The sequence below is a fragment of the Ranitomeya imitator genome, chromosome 4, assembly GCF_032444005.1.
Source record: "Ranitomeya imitator isolate aRanImi1 chromosome 4, aRanImi1.pri, whole genome shotgun sequence".
Classification (NCBI taxonomy): Eukaryota; Metazoa; Chordata; class Amphibia; order Anura; family Dendrobatidae; genus Ranitomeya; species Ranitomeya imitator.
In genome coordinates this window covers 600,629,551-600,650,687 of record NC_091285.1, presented here as the reverse complement: position 1 = coordinate 600,650,687, position 21,137 = coordinate 600,629,551, and the positions used below count along the sequence as shown (strand labels likewise).

At 51.2% G+C, this 21,137-nt stretch overlaps 1 protein-coding gene across 1 annotated transcript in view; it reads left to right on the top strand.

Annotated features, from left to right (window-relative positions):
• Positions 1-18,199: 18,199 nt before the first annotated feature.
• Positions 18,200-21,137, top strand: part of MOB1A (MOB kinase activator 1A) — a 60,616-nt gene continuing 57,678 nt past the window's right edge. The window contains exons 1-2 of the mRNA XM_069766518.1: positions 18,200-18,342; positions 19,738-19,904. Coding sequence (XP_069622619.1) covers positions 18,329-18,342; positions 19,738-19,904 — 181 coding nt within the window. The 5' untranslated portion in view covers positions 18,200-18,328. The remainder of the gene's footprint in view (positions 18,343-19,737; positions 19,905-21,137) is intronic.

Sequence of the window (21,137 nt, the reverse complement as noted above, 5' to 3'; positions counted from 1 at the left end):
TGCACATTTTCTGTTAGTACAATAAACCTCATTTCAAGGCAGAAACATTACTGTGTCCAACAGTTATTAGATATATGAAACTGAAATAGCTGTTGCAAAAAAAACAATTTTTATAAAATATTAAGCTTAAGATTAATAGGGGTGCCCAAACTTTTCCATATAACTGTACACTATACATGGAGTTAAGAGGAAACCCCGAGAAGTTTTTCAGCTACGTTCGTATAAAAGCGGAGAACTTTGACTTTTTGGTAGAACGGATTGGACACCTCATCAGTAGAAGTGACACATATTGCCGCTTCTCCATTTCACCAGCGGAGCATATGACGGTGACTCTTCGGTAAGCCATTTTTATTGTATCTCCTACTGTTAAAGCTGACTTATAACTGTAATGGTGTTGCTGGTATTTTGTAATAATTATTGCCTTTCTTTTTTTAACAGATTCCTTGCAGCTGGCGAATCCCTTTCCTCACTCCATTTTCAGTTTAGACTCGGGATTTCCACCATATCGGGGATTGTTAAGCACACCTGCCGTGCATTGAGGGACTGTTTACATGAAGAATTTATTCCACATCCCACAATGGAGAGTTGGCTGGACATTCTCGACAACTTCATAAAAATTTGTCAGTTTCCCAATTGCTTGGGTACAGTGGATGGGAAACATATTCGTATCGTGAAACCTGCTGCATCTGGCTCAGAATATTTCAACTACAAGAAATATTTCTCCATTGTGCTCACGGCCATCGCAGACGCTCTATACAAGTTTATAGCGGTCAATATTGGGGCCTATGGCCACTCCAATGATTCGCAAGATTTTAAAGTGTCTGCAATGGGGTATCATTTATTTGGAAACACCTTCGAATTTCCACCACCAAGACCGCTGCCTGAAACCTCTGGGCCACCAATGGCATTTGTCTGTGTTGGAGATGAAGTGTTCCAACTCTCGGAACACCTAATGAAGCCCTACGCAAGTAGTGGATTGACGCCAACTAAAAGAGTTTTTAATTATTGCCTAACACGAGCACGAAGAATGGTGGAGTGCGCTTTTGGGATTCTAACATCCAAATGGCGAGTTCTGTTGACCACTATAAACCTGAAGACTGACACAGTGGGCAAGGTTGTGAAAGCTTGTGTGGTCCTGCACAATTTCGTATTATGCAAGAAACAGATTGCCATTGACCACTTCGAAGAAACCACCTTGAATGATTATCATAACATTACTTTTCGAAGTTCTGTGTCAGTTACAAGAACAAGGGACAAATTTGCAGAATATTTTATTTCACCTCAAGGAAGAGTACACTGGCAGGATGATATAGTTTGAAAGCTTTGTCTTGTACCTTGTTACCCAAAGTATTGGACCTTGTTTTACCCAAAGTAATGTACCTGTTTTACCAAAAGTATTGTACCTTGTTTTACCCAAAATATTTAACCTTATAATTAAATGAAAGACAAAAATTTTTAAACAAAAAAATTATTTTTTTTATTTACAAATTTTAGAAAACATTTATAAGTTTAGGTAGTGTGGGGTGGAGATACTACTGGAGGGGCTGTCAGATTGGACCACTTCGACAGTGGGAGTGTGGAGAAAGGATTGTGGTGGTGACGGATCAGAGGGTAAAACAGAAGGTGAAGGGGTGGAGAAAGAAAGATAATGAGTGGACATAAAACTGGGAGTAGGGATGGGAATTTGGAAGGTTTGAGGGGTGGAGTGGAGGGATTAGGAGGCAGAAGAGGTGGTGGGTGGAGAAGAGGGTTGTTTGAGGCATGATGGGTGTAGAACGAGACTGGTGGTAGTAGGCAGGGAGTAGAGGTTGGGCAGGGAGTGGAGGCACAGATGATGTGGTTGGGAACTGGTACGGGGCAGGATGCTGGTATTGTGTAGAAGGGGGAGGAGGGACAGTGGCTGGAGGGGGGCAGGTGCGGGAGGAACTACCATTGCGGGTGGAGGGGTTTGGGAGCTAACATGCGCTAGGGCAAACTGGCAGGCTTGCATTACATGCATCTGCTGATCATGCCTGGAAAAATGAGTGATTTGGTGATTTACTTGCATCTGAATGCATCCTATCCAGATGCGTGTGTAACTCAAGAATACTGTTGAGGAGGTTAAATCCTGCAGTTATTTGCTCCAACAACAGTTTGAGACAGTTCTGGAAGGCTGCATTCAAATACAAGAACTCTGGTGCCTAGCTCTATTCTTGACCCTTCTGGTGCTGCCTCCCAGAACCCACAGGTGTTCTACAGGTGGCAGCAGTGACAGAGGGGTGGGGTAATGGAAAAGCTATATCTTCACCAGCAGCTTCATGTAACGCAGTCTGCCACGATGCTCCAGTGCTGGTGGATGGGACCGAGGGATCAGATGTAAGGGAAGGCTGGGAAGGTTCAGATGTGTAAGGTCTGTCGAAGTGGCCCTCGGTGGTGGATTCCTGTGGGATCTCTTCGGAAGGGTTCAACTCTTCAGGCTCCCGAGTGCTGCAGACGGTGCTGTGGAACAAAGGGAAAAAAATGTAATGAATATATTGTTATAGCTTGGCCCTGGTTGAAACCCCAAAAAAGTGTTACACATGTAAACATTTTTACTTAGTAAATGGGGTGGTGAATATTTACCTTCTGCTAACCATAGTCGACCAGAGGAACAACAGGGCTTGAGAATATTGGTATTTGCTCCTCCGTCCTCCCGATCCACTCGGGGCCTACATCCCTTTGTTGAACTCCTTCTTGAAGCGATCCCTGAGTGACCACCACCGATTGATAACTCTTTCCCCTGTAAAGTGAAAGCACAAATTGGTTATTATATGGAGCGCCCCCAGATGCAGGGCCGCGGGGTACTCGGTACCGGGTCCTCTCTGTCTCGGTCCTGGGGTTGTCACGGTGGCTAGACCCGGTCCGTGACCCTGCTAAGGGGCGTCCAATCAAAGGTGATGAAAGTTTGTCAAGTGTTCGTGACGCCACCTGTGGTATTCGGTCAGGGTGACCGACGCTGCTTAGGGGTCCGCTGGGGAGATGGAATGGCAGCTAGATGGTATACCTTCCCACAGGTGAAGTATATCCCCAGGGCTTCCCAGTAGTGTAGATGTTGATGGTGGATGGTGCAAGACGCGGTGAATAACGAGGACACAATGGGTGCAGTCTCTTTACCTTTACTGAAGGCTTCAGCATCCACAGTCCAGGGTTCCGGATCACAGAGTAGGCAGAGTCCGGCCGGTCTGATGGCAATTCCAGAGTTCCCCTATCCAGGTGGAAATCAGTAGCCTTCCCCTTGCGAACAGTTACGTAGTAGGTCCCTACGTGCATTAGCCCTCATAGGGTCCTCACTCTTGTTACTCTTCTCTCGGTCCCCCAGATGGATAGGACCAACCCGTATGACAGTGGTGGCCTAAGGCTATTTTATAGGGACCCTAGCGTTGCCCCTCCCCCGCGTTGCGACCTTGCCTGCTTAGGTTCTTAGGTCGGGCAGCCAACTTGGAATCGACTGTCCGGCCGGTCTCTGAAGTAAAGCATAGAGTCTATTACTCCCTCGGTGTTTCGGCACCGACACAGTGGGAGGCAGCCTGCTTCTAGCTAGTCTCCCACTGGTGTTATACTCCAGTTGCTACGACTTCGGTGCTCACTCACTACGACACACTTCCTTTCTTGTCCTTTCCTTGGAGGCTGCCGCAATCAGGTGCAGGTGCAGCTCCGTGTCCTTCTTTCCTTCCCTGGGCAGAGCCCAGTCTGCTCCTCTCCTCTCCTCCTGACTGTCTCCTCCCTCCTAGTCAGATCTGCCTCACTTCCTAACCAACCCCCAGTTTTACCCAAGTGTGAGGAGTGGCCTAATAGATAGAACCTTTTGCTCCCCCTGGTGGCCGGCGTATGAAATGTGTGTGTGGCTGTGATACCTGGCAGGGTGAACTCCTTTGGTGCCATCGGATGTAACATCGCTCCCCCTGTTGGAAGAACGACATTACTGCAACGACCAGGACTCTGGGGCGCTGCATATACAACACATTACATCCAGCAACATAACTGAACTGTGAATACTTCCGCGCTTGATTCTGGGCCTGAACATCAAGGTTCTCCCAATGGTCCACAACTTCGAGGCATAGATTAGCGTGGCGGTGGTCCCACATATTCCACAGCGGCTCCCGCTCTCGGACTAGATCGATGAGGAGGTCGATATCTAGACCGGCCTCCTCACCGTCAGATTCAAGCGCACGCTGTGAAGCCTAATAAAAAAGACAAAAAACAAAAACATTACATTTAAATCAACATGAATTGGAAAAATACAAAACAAAAAAAAGGTACTTAGTAGATGGCGGCCGCCCTGACGCTCACGCCGACAACCCTGGGAGGCGCTTTGATGACCTCTAGATCGAGCCCCAGAATCGGTAGACTAAAAAAAACATTATGTGCTAGGATGTAGGCTTATGTGTTGTGAGTAATGTGCTGTCTGTAATGATCTATTTTTATGTGTTGTGTGTACTGCAATATCTGTGATGATGTGGTTCTGCGATACATGTAAGAAACTCACCAATTGCGAGCCCGCTCCAGGTGTTTCTCCACTCCATCCATCTCCTTCTGGAAGCACCTCTGATGCTGCAGCTTCCTGTTAAACAAGAATTATATGTTAATAATATATATATTGTGTGAACATCACCAAAAAGAAAAGATATATATTTATTTACCTCACAGTGCTGAAACGGGGTAGGTCTCCCAGAAGAAGACATTGTTTAGCTGGCTGGTGGCCTGGAAGGCTGTGGCTGGCTGCTGGCCTGGTAGGCTGTGGCTGGCTGCTGGCCTGGTAGGCTGTGACTGGCCTGGTAGGCTGTGGCTGGCTGCTGGCCTGGTAGGCTGTGACTGACCTGGTAGGCTGTGGCTGGCTGCTGGCCTGGTAGGCTGTGACTGGCCTGGTAGGCTGTGACTGGCCTGGTAGGCTGTGACTGGCCTGGTAGGCTATGGCTGGCTGCTGGATTGGTAGGCTGTGACTGGCCTGGTAGGCTGTGGCTGGCTGCTGGCCTGGTAGGCTGTGTCTGGCTGCTGGTCTAGGGCAGGTTTTTGCTCTGGTTGGTGGCAGGTTTAAGCTCTGGTGGCAGGTTCTTGCTCTGGCGGCAGGTTCTAGGTCTCTGTCTTGCTTGCAGGCTGGTACATGGATGAGTGAAGCCCTACCTGGCAGGCTTTATATACACCTTTCCTAATTGGGGGCTGGCAAATTGTATCCTAATTAAATCGGAGCATGCGCAGTGCGGGACCCAGACCTGTTTTACAGCAGCCATTGGAAAGCTTGCTTTATTGGTGGGGAGCAATGCAGGACCCAGACCTGAGTGTTTTACACCGGCCAGTGGAAAGCTTGCTTCATTGGCGAGGGGCAGTGCGGAACCCAGACCTGACTGTTTCACATCGGCCAGTGGAAAGCTTGCTTCATTGGCGAGGGGCAGTGCGGGGCCCAGACCTGACTGTTTTACACCGGCCAGTGGAAAGCTTGCTTCATCGGCGGGGGGCAGTGCGGAACCCAGACCTGACTGTTTCACATCGGCCAGTGGAAACCTGACTGTTTCACATCGGCCAGTGGAAAGCTTGCTTCATTGGTGGGGAGCAGTGCGGGGCCCAGACCTGAGTGTTTTACACCGGCCAGTGGAAAGCTTGCTTCATTGGTGGGGGCAGTGCAGGGCCCAGACCTGACTGTTTTACTCCGGCCAGTGGAAATCTTGCTTCATTGGTGGGGGCAGTGCAGGGCCCAGACCTGACTGTTTTACACCGGCCAGTGGAAATCTTGCTTCATCGGCGGGGGGGGGCAGTGCGGGGCCCAGACCTGACTGTTTCACATCGGCCAGTGGAAACCTGACTGTTTCACATCGGCCAGTGGAAAGCTTGCTTCATTGGTGGGGAGCAGTGCGGGGCCCAGACCTGAGTGTTTTACACCGGCCAGTGGAAAGCTTGCTTCATTGGTGGGGGCAGTGCAGGGCCCAGACCTGACTGTTTTACACCGGCCAGTGGAAATCTTGCTTCATCGGCGGGGGGGGGCAGTGCGGGGCCCAGACCTGACTGTTTCACATCGGCCAGTGGAAACCTGACTGTTTCACATCGGCCAGTGGAAAGCTTGCTTCATTGGTGGGGAGCAGTGCGGGGCCCAGACCTGAGTGTTTTACACCGGCCAGTGGAAAGCTTGCTTCATTGGTGGGGGCAGTGCAGGGCCCAGACCTGACTGTTTTACACCGGCCAGTGGAAATCTTGCTTCATCGGCGGGGGGGGGGCAGTGCGGGGCCCAGACCTGACTGTTTCACATCGGCCAGTGGAAAGCTTGCTTCATTGGTGGGGAGCAGTGCGGGGCCCAGACCTGAGTGTTTTACACCGGCCAGTGGAAAGCTTGCTTCATTGGTGGGGGCAGTGCGGGGCCCAGACCTGACTGTTTTACACCAGCCAGTGGAAATCTTGCTTCATCGGCGGGGGGCAGTGCGGAACCCAGACCTGACTGTTTCACATCGGACAGTGGAAAGCTTGCTTCATTGGCGGGGGGCAGTGCGGGGCCCAGACCTGACTGTTTTACACCGGCCAGTGGAAAGCTTGCTTCATCGGCGGAGGGCAGTGCGGAACCCAGACCTGACTGTTTCACATCGGTTATTGGAAAGCTTGCTTCATTGGCGGGGGGCAGTGCGGGACCCAGACCTGACTTTCACATCGGCCAGTGGAAAGCTTGCTTCATTGGTCGGGGGCAGTGCAGGACCCAGACCTGACTGTTTTACACCGGCCAGTGGAAAGCTTGCTTCATTGGCGGGGGGGGGGGGGGGGGCAGTGCGGGGCCCAGACCTGACTGTTATACACCGGCCAGCCGAAAGCTGGCTTCATTGGTGCACTACAGATGCTCAGGGAGCCGGCAGTGACATATGACACAGCCAGGCATGAGATTTTCAGAGCCGGCGGTAATGAGAGGCTGAGTCTTACAGGGGCATGCTAACTTCATTAGTGGGACAATTAGTCCAAGGATATAAAATGCTAGCTCGACTAGTCGCTCATTGATTTGTATATTCCTGCTCGGTGATACACACGGCTCAATCCAAGGGCAGGATGTACTAGACGCCGGCTGCCTGATTTCAACCATATATGTTTAGCTAAGAAATGCTGCAACGTTTCAGAGAAAAACACAGTTTAAGTGCCGCCGGGGTTTGATTCCACGGGAGACTACCCACTCGCTGCCCTGGAGTGACCGTGAAATTAATCATTTTATGGAAATTGATGAAAACAAAAGAAATGGTTTTGTTGAAGCATTAGAAAGAGTGGGATAAAGACATGGGGCGGTTTATGGGACATGGGGAAACTGTCAGGTTCCCTGTGAGGTTCCTCTGGTCATAGAGGTGCGTTTTACTGACTGTCAGAGACAGACCCACCCCCCCAATTGGTGATCGATTTATTCATAAATTTAGAGAAAGATTAACAGAGAAATAGCAAAACAGAGATCCAAAGAGCGAAGGAAGATCTGAGGGAAATACAAGCATTTACTATAACGGACATGGTAGGAGAGCAGACAGCTCCTCTGTAACAGCTGCTAGAGTTGCAGGAATTACACCCTGTGTCTCCAGATAAGAAGCGCTGTGTGCAGTGCTCTGACAGATAAAGACATTTTTATATCGGTCCGCTACATTTTGCTTACTAAGCACAACTCTGCAGATACTGAGCTCAGCTAAACTCTGGCTGACCAGCAGAGGGCAGCACTGGGCTGCATTTCATGTCCACAGATCTTACAAACCCTCATCATGCAATAATTATTATTATTATATCGACATTTATTCCATGGCACTTTACATATGAGGAGGGGTATACATAACAAAACACAAGTACAATAATCTTGAACAAAACGAGTCACCGACTGGTACAGGAGGAGAGAGGACCCTGCCCGCAAGGGCCCACAATCTACTAATCCATCTATTTGTAGTGCTGGGGCATACATAGAAATAATGGAGCCTCACAGCAGAAGTTATAATTGGGTCCCCTCCACCCTCAAAAAAAAAAAACTACTTGTCAGGATCACAGAAGAGTTTATCTCACAACTTTCAAGCCTTTACATAGTAATTTTTCTCCTGCTGAAGTCCTAGATTCTTCCTTCATTGCACCCATAAAGTTTGATGGCAACAAACTATCCCCTCAAACATGCACAGTATAATGACCACACTGTAACTCTCCTCAACTTCCAAGGCAAAGTATGGTGACCCCAACACACTATGATCCTCCAACTGTGATTACACACAGTCCTCCATACAGTATAATGGCCCGTGCTAGCCCCCCAAACTGTATAATGGCCTCCACACAGTATGATGGATCCCACCCAAACCTTCATGCTGTATAATTGCTTGCATACAGTATGATGGCCCCCACATAGCTCTCCAAATATTATAATACCCCCACATAGCTTTCCATATAGTATAACGAGCCCCCATAATCCTCTATATAGTACAGTGCACTCCCATAATCCTCCATATAGTATAATACAGCCCCCATGGTACTCCATACAATATAATGAACCCCAAGGTCCTCCATACAATATAATGCACCCCGATTGGTCCTCCATACTATATAATGCACTTCCCATGGTCCTCCATACAATATAATGCACCCTGTATGGTCCTCCATACAATATAATCCACCTTCCATGATCGTCCATACAATATAATGCACAGCCCATGGTCCTCTATACTATATAACGCCCCATAATGGTCCGCCATACAATATAATGCACCCTCCATGGTAATCCATACAATATAATGCGCTCCTCATGGTCTTCCATACAATATAATGCATCCTCCATGGTCCTCCATACAATATAATGCACCACCATGGTCCTCCATACAGTCCTCCATGCAATATAATGCACCCCATGGTCCTCCATACTACAGTATATAATGCTCTCACCATGGTCTTCCATACAATATAATGCATCCCTCATGGTCCTCCATACTATATAATGCTTTCGCCATGTTCCTCCATACAATATACTGCACCCCCATGGTCCTCCATACAATATAATGCACCCTTATGGTCCTCCATACAATATAATGCATCCCCATCGTCCTCCATACTATATATTGCTCTCATCATGGTTCTCCATATTATATAATACATCCCCCATGGTCCTCTATATTATATAATGCATCCCCCATGGTCCTCCATATTATATAATGCATCCCCCATGGTCCTCCATGCAATATAATGAACCCCAATTGGTCCTCCATACTATATAATGCACTCCCCATGGTCCTCATACAATATAATGCACCCCTCATGGTCCTCCATGTAATATAATCCACTATCTATGGCCCTCCATACAATTTCATGCACAGCCCATGGTCCTCTCTATTATATAATGCATCCTCCATGGTCCTCCATACAATATAATACATCCCCCATGGTTCTCCATACCACATAGTGCTCTCACCATGGTCCTCTATAATATATATTGCTCTCACCATGGTCCTTTATACTATGTTATAGTCACCAGTCACTGATTAAAAATAAATTTAAAAAAATTAAAATACAATATTCACCTCTCCTCATTCCACCCAATGCTCCGCTCTCCTGAGCATGTGGTTTGAAGCGCCGCACATCTCAGTACAGCAGCCGCACTGTAATGACATCATTGCATCTGCTGCACTGAGACATCAGACGTCAAGGAAGAATGATGGGGGTGGAAGTGTCAGCTGACGCTCCTTCCTCCATCATCATTGCTCGCGCTGACGGCCAGAGGGGGGCCTGATGCGGGTACTAATGGGCTGAGTGTGAGCGCTGACAGGCACAGGGGGTCCCGTGCATGCAGTGACGGGCGGAGTGCAGGTGCTGACATGTGGAGGGGGGCCCCAGCTCATGGGTCCCATAGTAGTCACGTGGCCTGCCGCCATTGGCAGTACGCCACTGGTGTAATGGATGAGCATACTGCTCAAATATAGGGAGCAGAGAGAGGGCTGAACACTGCAGGCGCCCCAGCCATTTTGATCATGCCCCTAGCCACACCCCAAGTTACATCCATTTGCCACATCTTTCTATCCTGGCAAGAGATGTCAGAGGAGTCATGGTGTCAGTGAGGGGCATACAGAAGACCACCTAGGAATGCGGGGTATTGCCCGAAATCCGGGACTGTCCTCCTTTATCCATTTTTATTCATTCATTTATTCATAGCTTAGGCGTAGTGATGAGCGAGTTGACGTAGCTGCAGGAGTAGCTGTTGACGTAGCTGCATGATTTACAGCTACTAGCCAGCCTGAATACATGTGGGAATTCCCTAACAGGCAACTTCCACATGTATGGGTAGTGTGCACGCACCGTCCGGTGCTGTGTGAGATCGGCAGGGATGTGTTACTAATCCGTGCAGATGAAGAAGTGCGTTACACTTTGAAACGCGTTGGTTGTTCTTGGCCTCAGCGAGGCTCCGTAGGCCAGTGACCTCACACACTGCCCAGCAGTGTCGGCCATCTTTTTTTCCGTGTAACCAGGGACGTCTCTGGCTCTGCACAGATTAGTAACACATCCCTGCCGATCTCACACAGCACAAGACGGTGTGGGCATACTACCCAGACCGCTCATTGATCCAGCTCCGCACAGACCCACAGTATGCCCCTTTTAATACAACAGGCATTGGACGACACCTATCCACTGTCTAATCTTCCATCTAGCAAAGTGGCAAGATATACGGGATCATCCTCTGTGAACCACAAGGTATGTGAACCCCTGAATGTGTAACCTTTAAACGTTTAGTATTCATTCACATTGGGATGACTTACACGGTATATTTCTGTGAGTGACACACAACGGAGCAGTATAATTGTTTACAAAATCATCCATCTGGGTCAGTGAGGAATATTTGGCAGTTATATTGCACATTTATATCGACTAGCAATATATGCTAATCAGGAGCTTGATTGCATATGGTCACAGACGCTTGAGTTAGTAGTTAACTCTATCTAGGCACTTGAAGCGCGGTATTTCTAATTATTGATATTAGTATTGTGTTTTTTTATTACTGAGTATTGTAGTATTCAGTCACTATGTAGTGGTAATATGTTGACCGGCCATGGTGTGGCAGTATTTGTTCCTTGTATGTGGTATTATTTGGTCACTATGTGGTGACAATATGTGGTCTGGACATGGTGTGGCGGTATTCCCCGGCCTCTCCCCTCTGTCAATCCCTTCACTGGCTCCCCATTACCCAGAGACTCCAGTACAAAAGCCTAACCATGACATACAAAGCCATCCGCAAAATGTCTCCTCCATACATCCGTGACCTCGTCTCCCGGTACTTACCTACACGCAACCTCTGATTCTCACAAAATTTCCTTCTCTACTCCCCTCTTATCTCTTTTTCCCACAATTGCAGACAAGATTTCTATCGCGCATCCCCATACTCTGGAATTCTCTACCCCAACATATCAGACTCTCACCTACCATCGAAACCTTCAAAAAGAACCTGAAGACCTACCTCTTCCGGCAAGCCTACAACCTGCAGTAACCACCAATCGACCAAAGGACTGCACGACCAGCTTTATCCTCACCTACTGTATCCTCACCCATCCCTTGTAGAATGTGAGCCCTCGCGGGCAGGGTCCTCTCTCCTCCTGTTCCAGTTGTGACTTATATTATTCAATATTATTGTACTTGTTTTTATTATGTATACCCCTCCTCACGTGTAAAGCGCCATGGAATAAATGGCGCAATAATAATAATAAATATTTGTCCCTTGTATGTGATATTATTCGGTCACTATGTGGTGGTAATATGATGTCTGGTCATGGTGCGGTGGTATTTGTCCCCTGTATGTGATATTATTGGTCATTTTAAAAATTGAAAAATACCGTATACACTCGAGTATAAGCTGAGATTTTCAGCCCAAAAAAATGGGCTGAAAGTGCCCCTCTCGGCTTATACTCGAGTCATGGAAGGCGGGGGGTCGGCGGGTGAGGGGGAATGACGCCTGTCAAATACTCACCTGCTCCCAGTGCTCCTGGCGCGGTCCCTGCATGTCCCACGGTCTTCGGACGCGGCAGCTTCTTCCCCTGTTCAGCGGTCACTGGTACCGCTCATTAAAGTTATGAATATGGACTCCACTCCCATAGGGGTGGAGCCGCATATTCATTACTGTAATGAGCTGTACCATATGACCGCTCACTACAGGAAGAAGCTGCCGCTCCCGGAGACGTGGGACATGCAGGGAGCAGGTATGTCATATTCACCTTTCCGCGTTCCACCGCCGCCTCGTCTTCTGCATCCTCTGCAGTGACTGTTCAGGTCAGAGGGTGCGATGACGTATTAAGTGTGCCCGCCGCCCTCTACCTGAACAGTCAGTGCGGAGAGACAGGACGCTGAGGAGCAGCGGGCAGCGACGAGAGGTGAGTATGTCATTTTTTTTTTAGCGCAGCAGCAGCATTACATGTGGCACAATGCTATATGGAGCGTCTATGGGGCCATAAAGAACTGCATGGAGCATTATATGTGGCATCTATGGGGTGTAGGGGTTTCACTCGCTCAGGTGCAATGGCTGACATTCAGAAGGCACGTTCCATTAAAAGTTCACAGGGTTTATTGCTCCATAAACCACATAGCAAAACAGAAAACAAATAACCTTTAGCTCAGGAAAAACAAGTGTCCAGTCCTTCAGGCTCAGTCCTGGAGCATTAACACACTCTGGAGGCTATATCCTGTGTTAAACATTAGCCTTTCTTTTATAGATCTAACCACACCCAGGAACCCATCACATGATTAGACATGTGGTTATGACATCACCACAGGTCCTGAAACACCCATACATAGGCATGGTTATGTCACAGCGACAAGCCACCTATGTGACACATATCTCCCGTCGACTATACAACCTTTAGCCACGCTACAGGGGCCATAAAGAACTGCATAGAGCATTATATGGGGCATCTATGGGGCCATAAAGAACTGCATGGAGCATTATATGGAGCATCTATGGGGCCTGTTGTGAATTCTGTTATCGAAATCCCTCCTGTGGTCAGGAATGGTACTTCGGCGAGTTCTGTCCATGGACTCCCTCTGGTGGCTGTGAGTGGAGCTGCTGCTTCTGAGGTTCGTTCCACAGGTGACGTAGGTTATTCTTTGGCTGGCTGCTCTATTTAACTCCACTCAGATCGTTACTCCATGCCAGCTGTCAATGTTCTTGTACTGGTTCAGTTCGCTCTTGGATCTTTCTGGTGACCTGTCTACTCCAGCAGAAGCTAAGTCCCTGCTAGTTAATTATTTGTTCATTGTTTCCTTGTCCAGCTGGCTATCATGATTTTTCCTTGCTAGCTGAAAGCTCTGGGATGCAGAGTGGCACCTCCGCACCGTCAGTCGGTGCGGAGGTCTTTTTGCACACTCTGCGTGGTCTTTTTGTAGTTTATTGTGCTGACCGCAAAGATACCTTTCCTATCCTCTGTCTGTTTAGTAAGTCTGGCCTCCCTTTGCTGAAACCTGTTTCATTTCTGTGTTTGTGACTTTCATCTTAACTCACAGTCAATATATGTGGGGGGCTTCCTTTTCCTTTGGGGAATTTCTCTGAGGCAAGGTTGGCTTTATTTTCTATCTTTAGGGCTAGTTAGCTCTTAGGCTGTGAAGAGGCGTCTAGGTCGTGTTAGGTACGCTCCACGGCTATTTCTAGTTGTGTGATAGGATTAGGGGTTGCGGTCAGCAGAGCTCCCACTTCCCAGAGCTTGTCCTGTGTGAGTTTAACCATCAGGTCGTTCCGGGTGCTCCTAACCACAGGTCCATAACAGGGGCCATAAAGAACTGCATGGAGCATTATATGGGGCATATATGGGGCCATAACTGCATGGAGCATTAATGGGGCCATAAAGAACTGCATGGAGCATTATATGGGGCATCTATGGGGCCATAAAGAACTGCATGGAGCATTATATGGAGCATCTATGGGGCCATAAAGAACTGCATGGAGCATTATATGGGGCATCTATGGAGCCATAAAGAACTACATGGAGCATCTATGGGGCCATAAAGAACTGCATGGAGCATTATATGGGGCATATATGGGGCCATAACTGCATGGAGCATTATATGGAGCATTTATGTGGCCATAAAGAACTGTATGGAGCATTCTATGGGGCCATAAAGAACTGCATGGTGCATTATATGGGGCATCTATGGGGCCATAAAGAACTGAATGGAGCATTATATGGCGCATCTTATGGGGCCATAAAGAACTGCATGGAGCATTATATGGGGCATCTATGGGCCATAAAGAACTGAATGGAGCATTATATGGCGCATCTTATGGGGCCATAAAGAACTGCATAGAGCATTATATGGGGCATATTTGTATATGGAGCATCTTATGGGGCCATAATGAACTGTATGGAGCATTATATGGGGCCCATTTTGCATGGAGCATCTTATGGGGCCATAATGAACAGTATGGAGCATTATATGGGGCTCCTGATTCAATATGGATATTCAAAAACACTTAACCTACTGCTCAATTAATTTTACTTTTATTGGTATCTATTTTTATTTTTGACATTTACCGGTAGCTGCCTCATTTTCCACCCTAGGCTTATACTCGAGTAGAATAAGTTTTCCCAGTTTTTTGTTGCAAAATTAGGGGGGTCGGCTTATACTCGAGTATATACGATAAATAAATATATACGTAAATTGTATTGGATATTTCAACAAATGTTTAATAGGTTAGCGTAGAGTAAGGCCCAGCCAAAAGATTCTACATTGTCGTGGTGGTGGCGGCTTAAAAAATCTTTTGGTCAAAACAAAAGCTGCTGGCTATATGTGTGATCTGGTGATGGGAACTGTTAATGTGTGATTGGTGAGAAGTGGAGCTTTTCCGAGAGTGGTGGGACTGTGGACAGTTCGAGGGGTGAAGCCTGGGCGGAGTCTCAAGGGGGCCCCGAAAATGTTGTCAGTATGATGCCCCGAAATTCCTAGTGGTAGCCCTGGTTAGGAGTCCTGCTTCTGTGTCATCTGCGGTGTAGAGCTTGGCAGCGGAGTCTGGAAGCTAAGTGTGGTGTTTTTACCTTGTCTGTCTCGTGCTTGTCACCACCCCGTGTTGTACCATCTGCAGTGGTGAGGCTAGCGCCCTTACCGGCCAGTGCACTAGCCAGGGCAGTGCGAGTTGACAGCGAGGGACGATGCTTGTGCCGGCGGTGGCGGGAGGGAAGGACCTGCTTAGGCTGATTTCACATACATGTGTACATATCTTTAACATGGTGCAGGGATATGCGTTTGCATGCGGATGTGTACGCATGTATCACTTTGGGGTGTGCGGCTGGGTCCAGTGAACGCAACATTTTACATTTTTTGAGGCGTCAAATATTGCGCAATCATGCGCATGCGGATGACTGCGTCAAAATGCATTACTGTCTATGGGAATGCATTCATACGCAAGGGCATGCGGTGTTATGAAAGGCAATTCAGTATCACAATGGACATGGAGGTCAGAGCACATACAGTGATCTGACAATAACCCAAAATAATAGAACGAGCTCTGAGACGTGGGAACTCTGCAGACCGCAATCCCTGATCCTCTCCAAACACAACTAGAGGCAGCCGTGGATTGCGCCTAACGCTACCTATGCAACTCGGCACAGCCTGAGAAACTAACTAGCCTGAAGATAGAAAAAATAAGCCTACCTTGCCTCAGAGAAATACCTCAAAGGAAAAGGCAGCCCCCCACATATAATGACTGTGAGTTAAGATGAAAAGACAAAACGTAGGGATGAAATAGATTCAGCAAAGTGAGGCCCGATATTCTAGACAGAATGAGGATAGGAAAGATGACTTTGCGGTCTACACAAAACCCTAAAGAAAACCACGCAAAGGGGCAAAAAGACCCTCCGTACCGAACTAACGGCACGGAGGTACACCCTTTGCGTCCCAGAGCTTCCTGCAAAACAAATAGACAAGCTGGACAGAAAAAATAGCAACAAATAGCAAAGAAGCACTTAGCTATGCAGAGCAGCAGGCCACAGGAATGATCCAGAGAAACACAAGTCCAACACTGGAACATTGACAGGAAGCATGAATCAAAGCATTAGGTGGGGTTAAGTAGAGAAGCACCTAACGACCTCACCAGATCACCTGAGGGAGGAAACTCAGAAGCAGCAGTATCAGTTTCCTCCACAAACGGAAGCTCCCAGAGAGAATCAGCCGAAGTACCACTTGTGACCACAGGAGGGAGCTCTGCCACAGAATTCACAACACTGCGGTTCGCCGTGGGTCGGGGGCATGTTTCTACTGTGGTCTGACTGATCATTACATCAATGTCTGCACGGCTCGCGCCAAAGTATGAACACCTTCTGAAAAGCCGTGGGTTAAGGTCTGTATACAGAAGGGTGCTGGGTTAGGGTCTGTGTACAGAAGGGTGCCGGGTTAGGGTCTGTGTACAGGAGGGTGCCGGGTTAGGGTCTGTGTGCAGGAGGGTGCCGGGTTACGGTCTGTGTGCAGGAGGGTGCCGGGTTAGGGTCTGTGTGCAGGAGGGTGCCGGGTTAGGGTCTGTGTGCAGGAGGGTGCCGGGTTAGGGTCTGTGTGCAGGAGGGTGCCGGGTTAGGGTCTGTGTGCAGGAGGGTGCCGGGTTAGGGTCTGTGTGCAGGAGGGTGCCGGGTTAGGGTCTGTGTGCAGGAGGGTGCCGGGTTAGGGTCTGTGTGCAGGAGGGTGCCGGGTTAGGGTCTGTGTGCAGGAGGGTGCCGGGTTAGGGTCTGTGTGCAGGAGGGTGCCGGGTTAGGGTCTGTGTGCAGGAGGGTGCCGGGTTAGGGTCTGTGTGCAGGAGGGTGCCGGGTTAGGGTCTGTGTGCAGGAGGGTGCCGGGTTAGGGTCTGTGTGCAGGAGGGTGCCGGGTTAGGGTCTGTGTGCAGGAGGGTGCCGGGTTAGGGTCTGTGTGCAGGAGGGTGCCGGGTTAGGGTCTGTGTGCAGGAGGGTGCCGGGTTAGGGTCTGTGTGCAGGAGGGTGCCGGGTTAGGGTCTGTGTGCAGGAGGGTGCCGGGTTAGGGTCTGTGTGCAGGAGGGTGCCGGGTTAGGGTCTGTGTGCAGGAGGGTGCCGGGTTAGGGTCTGTGTGCAGGAGGGTGCCGGGTTAGGGTCTGTGTGCAGGAGGGTGCCGGGTTAGGGTCTGTGTGCAGGAGGGTGCCGGGTTAGGGTCTGTGTGCAGGAGGGTGCCGGGTTAGGGTCTGTGTGCAGGAGGGTGCCGGGTTAGGGTCTGTGTGCAGGAGGGTGCCGGGTTAGGGTCTGTGTGCAGGAGGGTGCCGGGTTAGGGTCTGTGTGCAGGAGGGTGCCGGGTTAGGGTCTGTGTGCAGGAGGGTGCCGGGTTAGGGTCTGTGTGCAGGAGGGTGCCGGGTTAGGGTCTGTGTGCAGGAGGGTGTCGGGTTAGGGTCTGTGTGCAGGAGGGTCCGGGTTAGGGTCTGTGTGCAGGAGGGTGCCGGGTTAGGGTCTGTGTGCAGGAGGGTGCCGGGTTAGGGTCTGTGTGCAGGAGGGTGCCGGGTTAGGGTCTGTGTGCAGGAGGGTGCCGGGTTAGGGTCTGTGTGCAGGAGGGTGCCGGGTTAGGGTCTGTGTGCAGGAGGGTGTCGGGTTAGGGTCTGTGTACAGGAGGGTGCCGGGTTAGGGTCTGTGTGCAGGAGGGTGCCGGGTTAGGGTCTGTGTGCAGGAGGGTGCCGGGTTAGGGTCTGTGTGCAGGAGGGTGCCGGGTTAGGGTCTGTGTGCAGGAGGGTGCCGGATTAGGGTCTGTGTGCAGGAGGGTGCCGGGTTAGGGTCTGTGTACAGGAGGTTGATAGTTGGGGCCCCTCATACATCTATCCTGGCTGGTTGCGCTCTCCGGTGCCAGGCCGGCAGTACTGTGGGGATGAGGACGAGTCCGTGTGAGTCCTCCCCGCCAGTGTTGCTCCCCTCTTCCTGATGCCGCCACCACAGCCGGTGATTCCCGTGCTCCATATACCGGCGCACACTATACGCTGTGTGTGACGTGAGCCCTCATATAGGCGTCGGTCACACCCCGGAGAGCGGACTCCGTGCTTCCTGTGCGGTCAGTCACCGCCATCACCCTGGGGTCGCTGCACTCTCCGTGAAGCTGTGCGCCTTCCCTCACACTATCAGACGTGTAGTGAGACTCCGCCCAGTGTGACAGACTGACGCATCGCCCAGCCAATCGCTGGTCTCTAACAAACGTAGGGGCCGGCACTACTAGTGACATGGGCGTGTCCTATTGGGGAGAGGGGTTCTCTCTATCGCACTTCCCGCGACATTTGGGTTCTGGGCGGGCTCGGCCGGAAGACGTTTCCTAGTCCTCGGTGTTCGTGTCGTCCCCGTCAGACAGTGAGACGCGGCCGTAGTGGAGCGGGGCGGAGATCTCTGTCTCCTTCCCCGGCATCATGAGCTTCCTCTTGTAAGTGGCGGGCGCCCGGGGGCGGAAGGAAGGAAGGAGGCTGCGGGGACGGCGTGCGGCACTCAGATAGAAAGGGGAAGTGAGGGGAGGCCCCGCTGTCAGGCCTGCAGTGTCCCCTCCTGGGGTGCAGCTGTGCTATGTGCAGCTGGGGGGCGCTGTCACTCACATCCCCGCTATGTACAAGTCATGGCTGTCATTCTCTATGGACTTATGTTATCTGTGAGCGCTGCTGCATGGTAGAGAGGAGGGCTCCGCGCGGGCTGGAGGAGAGGAGAGGAGGGCTCCGCGCGGGCTGGAGGGGAGGAGAGGAGGGCTCCGCGCGGGCTGGAGGGGAGGAGAGGAGGGCTCCGCGCGGGCTGGAGGGGAGGAGAGGAGGGCTCCGCGCGGGCTGGAGGGGAGGAGAGGAGGGCTCCGCGCGGGCTGGAGGGGAGGAGAGGAGAGGAGGGCTCCGCGCGGGCTGGAGGGGAGGAGAGGAGAGGAGGGCTCCGCGCGGGCTGGAGGGGAGAAGAGGAGGGCTCCGTATGGGCTGGTTGGGGGGGGAGAGAGAGGAGGGCTCCGCGCGGGCTGGAGGGGAGGGGAGGAGAGGAGGGCTCCGCGCGGGCTGGAGGGGAGGAGAGGAGGGCTCCGTATGGGCTGGTTGGGGGGGGAGAGAGAGGAGGGCTCCGCGCGGGCTGGAGGGGAGGAGAGGAGGGCTCCGCGCGGGCTGGAGGGGAGGAGAGGAGGGCTCCGTATGGGCTGGTTGGGGGGGGAGAGAGAGGAGGGCTCCGCGCGGGCTGGTGGGGGGGGGAGGAGGGCTCCGCACGGGCTGGAGGAGGGGAGGGCTCCGTATGGGCTGCTTGGGGGGGGGAGGGGGGAGAGAGGAGGGCTCCGCCCGGGCTGGAGGGGGGAGGAGGAGAGCTCCGCGCGGGCCGGTGGGGGGGAGGGGGAAGAGGGCTCCGAGCGGGTCGGTGGGGGAGGAGGGCTCCGCAGGGGTTGGGGGGGGGGGGAAGAGGAATTCGCACAGGCTGGAGGAAAGGAGGGCTCCGCACAGGCTGGTGGGGTGGGGAGGAGGGCTCCGCACGAGCTGGTGGTGGGGGAGGAGGGCTCCGCACGAGGTGGTGGGGGAGGAGGAGGGCTCCGCACGGGCTGGAGGAGAGGAGAGGAGGGCTCCGCGCGGGCTGGTGGGGGGGGGGAGGAGGGCTCCGCACGGGCTGGAGGAGAGGAGGGGAGGGCTCAGCACGGGCTGGAGGGCTCCACTCGGACAGGTGGGAGAGGAGGGCTCTGCGTGGCCTTTGGGGGTTATGAGAAGGGTTCCGCACGGGCTGGTGGCTCTAGACCAGCGCCATCTATCTTTTCGATTGTCCTCTCATCGCACATCATCGACCTCGTATAACGTCGCTTCATTCCGTTCCTTAGTGGTAATCGATCTTCAAAAACCTTCAAGCCCAAGAAGAACATCCCAGAAGGCTCTCATCAGTACGAGCTCCTGAAGCATGCGGAGGCCACCCTGGGCAGCGGGAACCTGCGGCAGGCGGTCATGTTACCAGAAGGAGAGGACCTGAATGAATGGATCGCTGTGAACAGTGAGTATGCGGCACAGCCGGGACCTGGCAGGAGGCCGCTCCTGGTGCTTTACCTCTAGAGGAGGCCACTGCTCTTTGGCTTTCAGTTTCTTCGTCTGCGTTAATATCTCGGATATATGGGGTTATCCTGCTCCGCACACTGGGCAGGTGTGTGGGGTCCTAACGTTGTTGGCACTGCCATAAGTGTTTCAGTTTTGCCCCACCATTAACCCCTTAACAAGCACCGATGCGCATTAAAACGGTGGCTGTTAAGGGGCCGAAGGCTTGGTTCCCATTGCGTTAATGGGAAAGCGCTAACGGACAGCGTTGCACGGCGAAATTAACGCCGTGCAACGCGTTCGTTAGCGCGCCCATTCACGGCAATGGGAACGCGCAGCACTAGCGCGTGCCATGTTCGGCACGCGCTAGCGACGCGCCGGTGTTTCCTGGCGCGCCGCGGACGCTGCTTGCAGCGTCCGAGGCGCGCCCGCGGTCCGTTCCCCGCTCTCCCAGATCGGGGATCTGCGAGAGCGGGGACGTTACCGCGGCCCCATTAAAAACATTGCGTTAGCGCAACCCGCTAGCGCTAAACGAATTGCACTAACGCAATGTGACCCTAGCCTTATTGCCTCATTGTCATTTTAAAACTGTAATTTGGAATAAGGTTATAGCATCACCCAGTGTCTGAAGATCTCTGGGGTTTCAGCTACCGACTCTGCAGAACAGGATCAAGGACGTTTTATTCAAAGAATAACGACGATCACATGAAGTGTGCCAGCTATTACATCATTTCTCCCTCTTCTGACATGATATTCGGTGCCTACCGGAGCACCCCGTGCGAATTTGAGTAGCGAGCACTGAAACCTAATGGCCACATATTCAATACAATGACCTAATGTTATCAAATTCTGTGTAGTATCTTTGGGTTAAAATCCTTGACGGGTCTAATTTCCAAAATGGGGTCACTTGTGGGGGGGGGGGGTCCCACTGTTTAGGCACATTAGGGGCTCTCCATATGGGATATGACTTCCACTATCTATTCCAGCTGTTTTTGCGTTCAGAGAGTTGAACAGTGCTGCTTCCCTTCCGAGCCATGCCGTGTACCTAAACAGTAGTTTTCCCCCCACATATGGAGTATTGGCGTGCTCAGGAGTAATTGCACAACAAATCTTGCTGTCCATTTTCTCCTGTTATGTGACACATCTCTTTGATTTAAGGGCATAAGAATGTAAAGTTTGAAATTTGCAAACATTT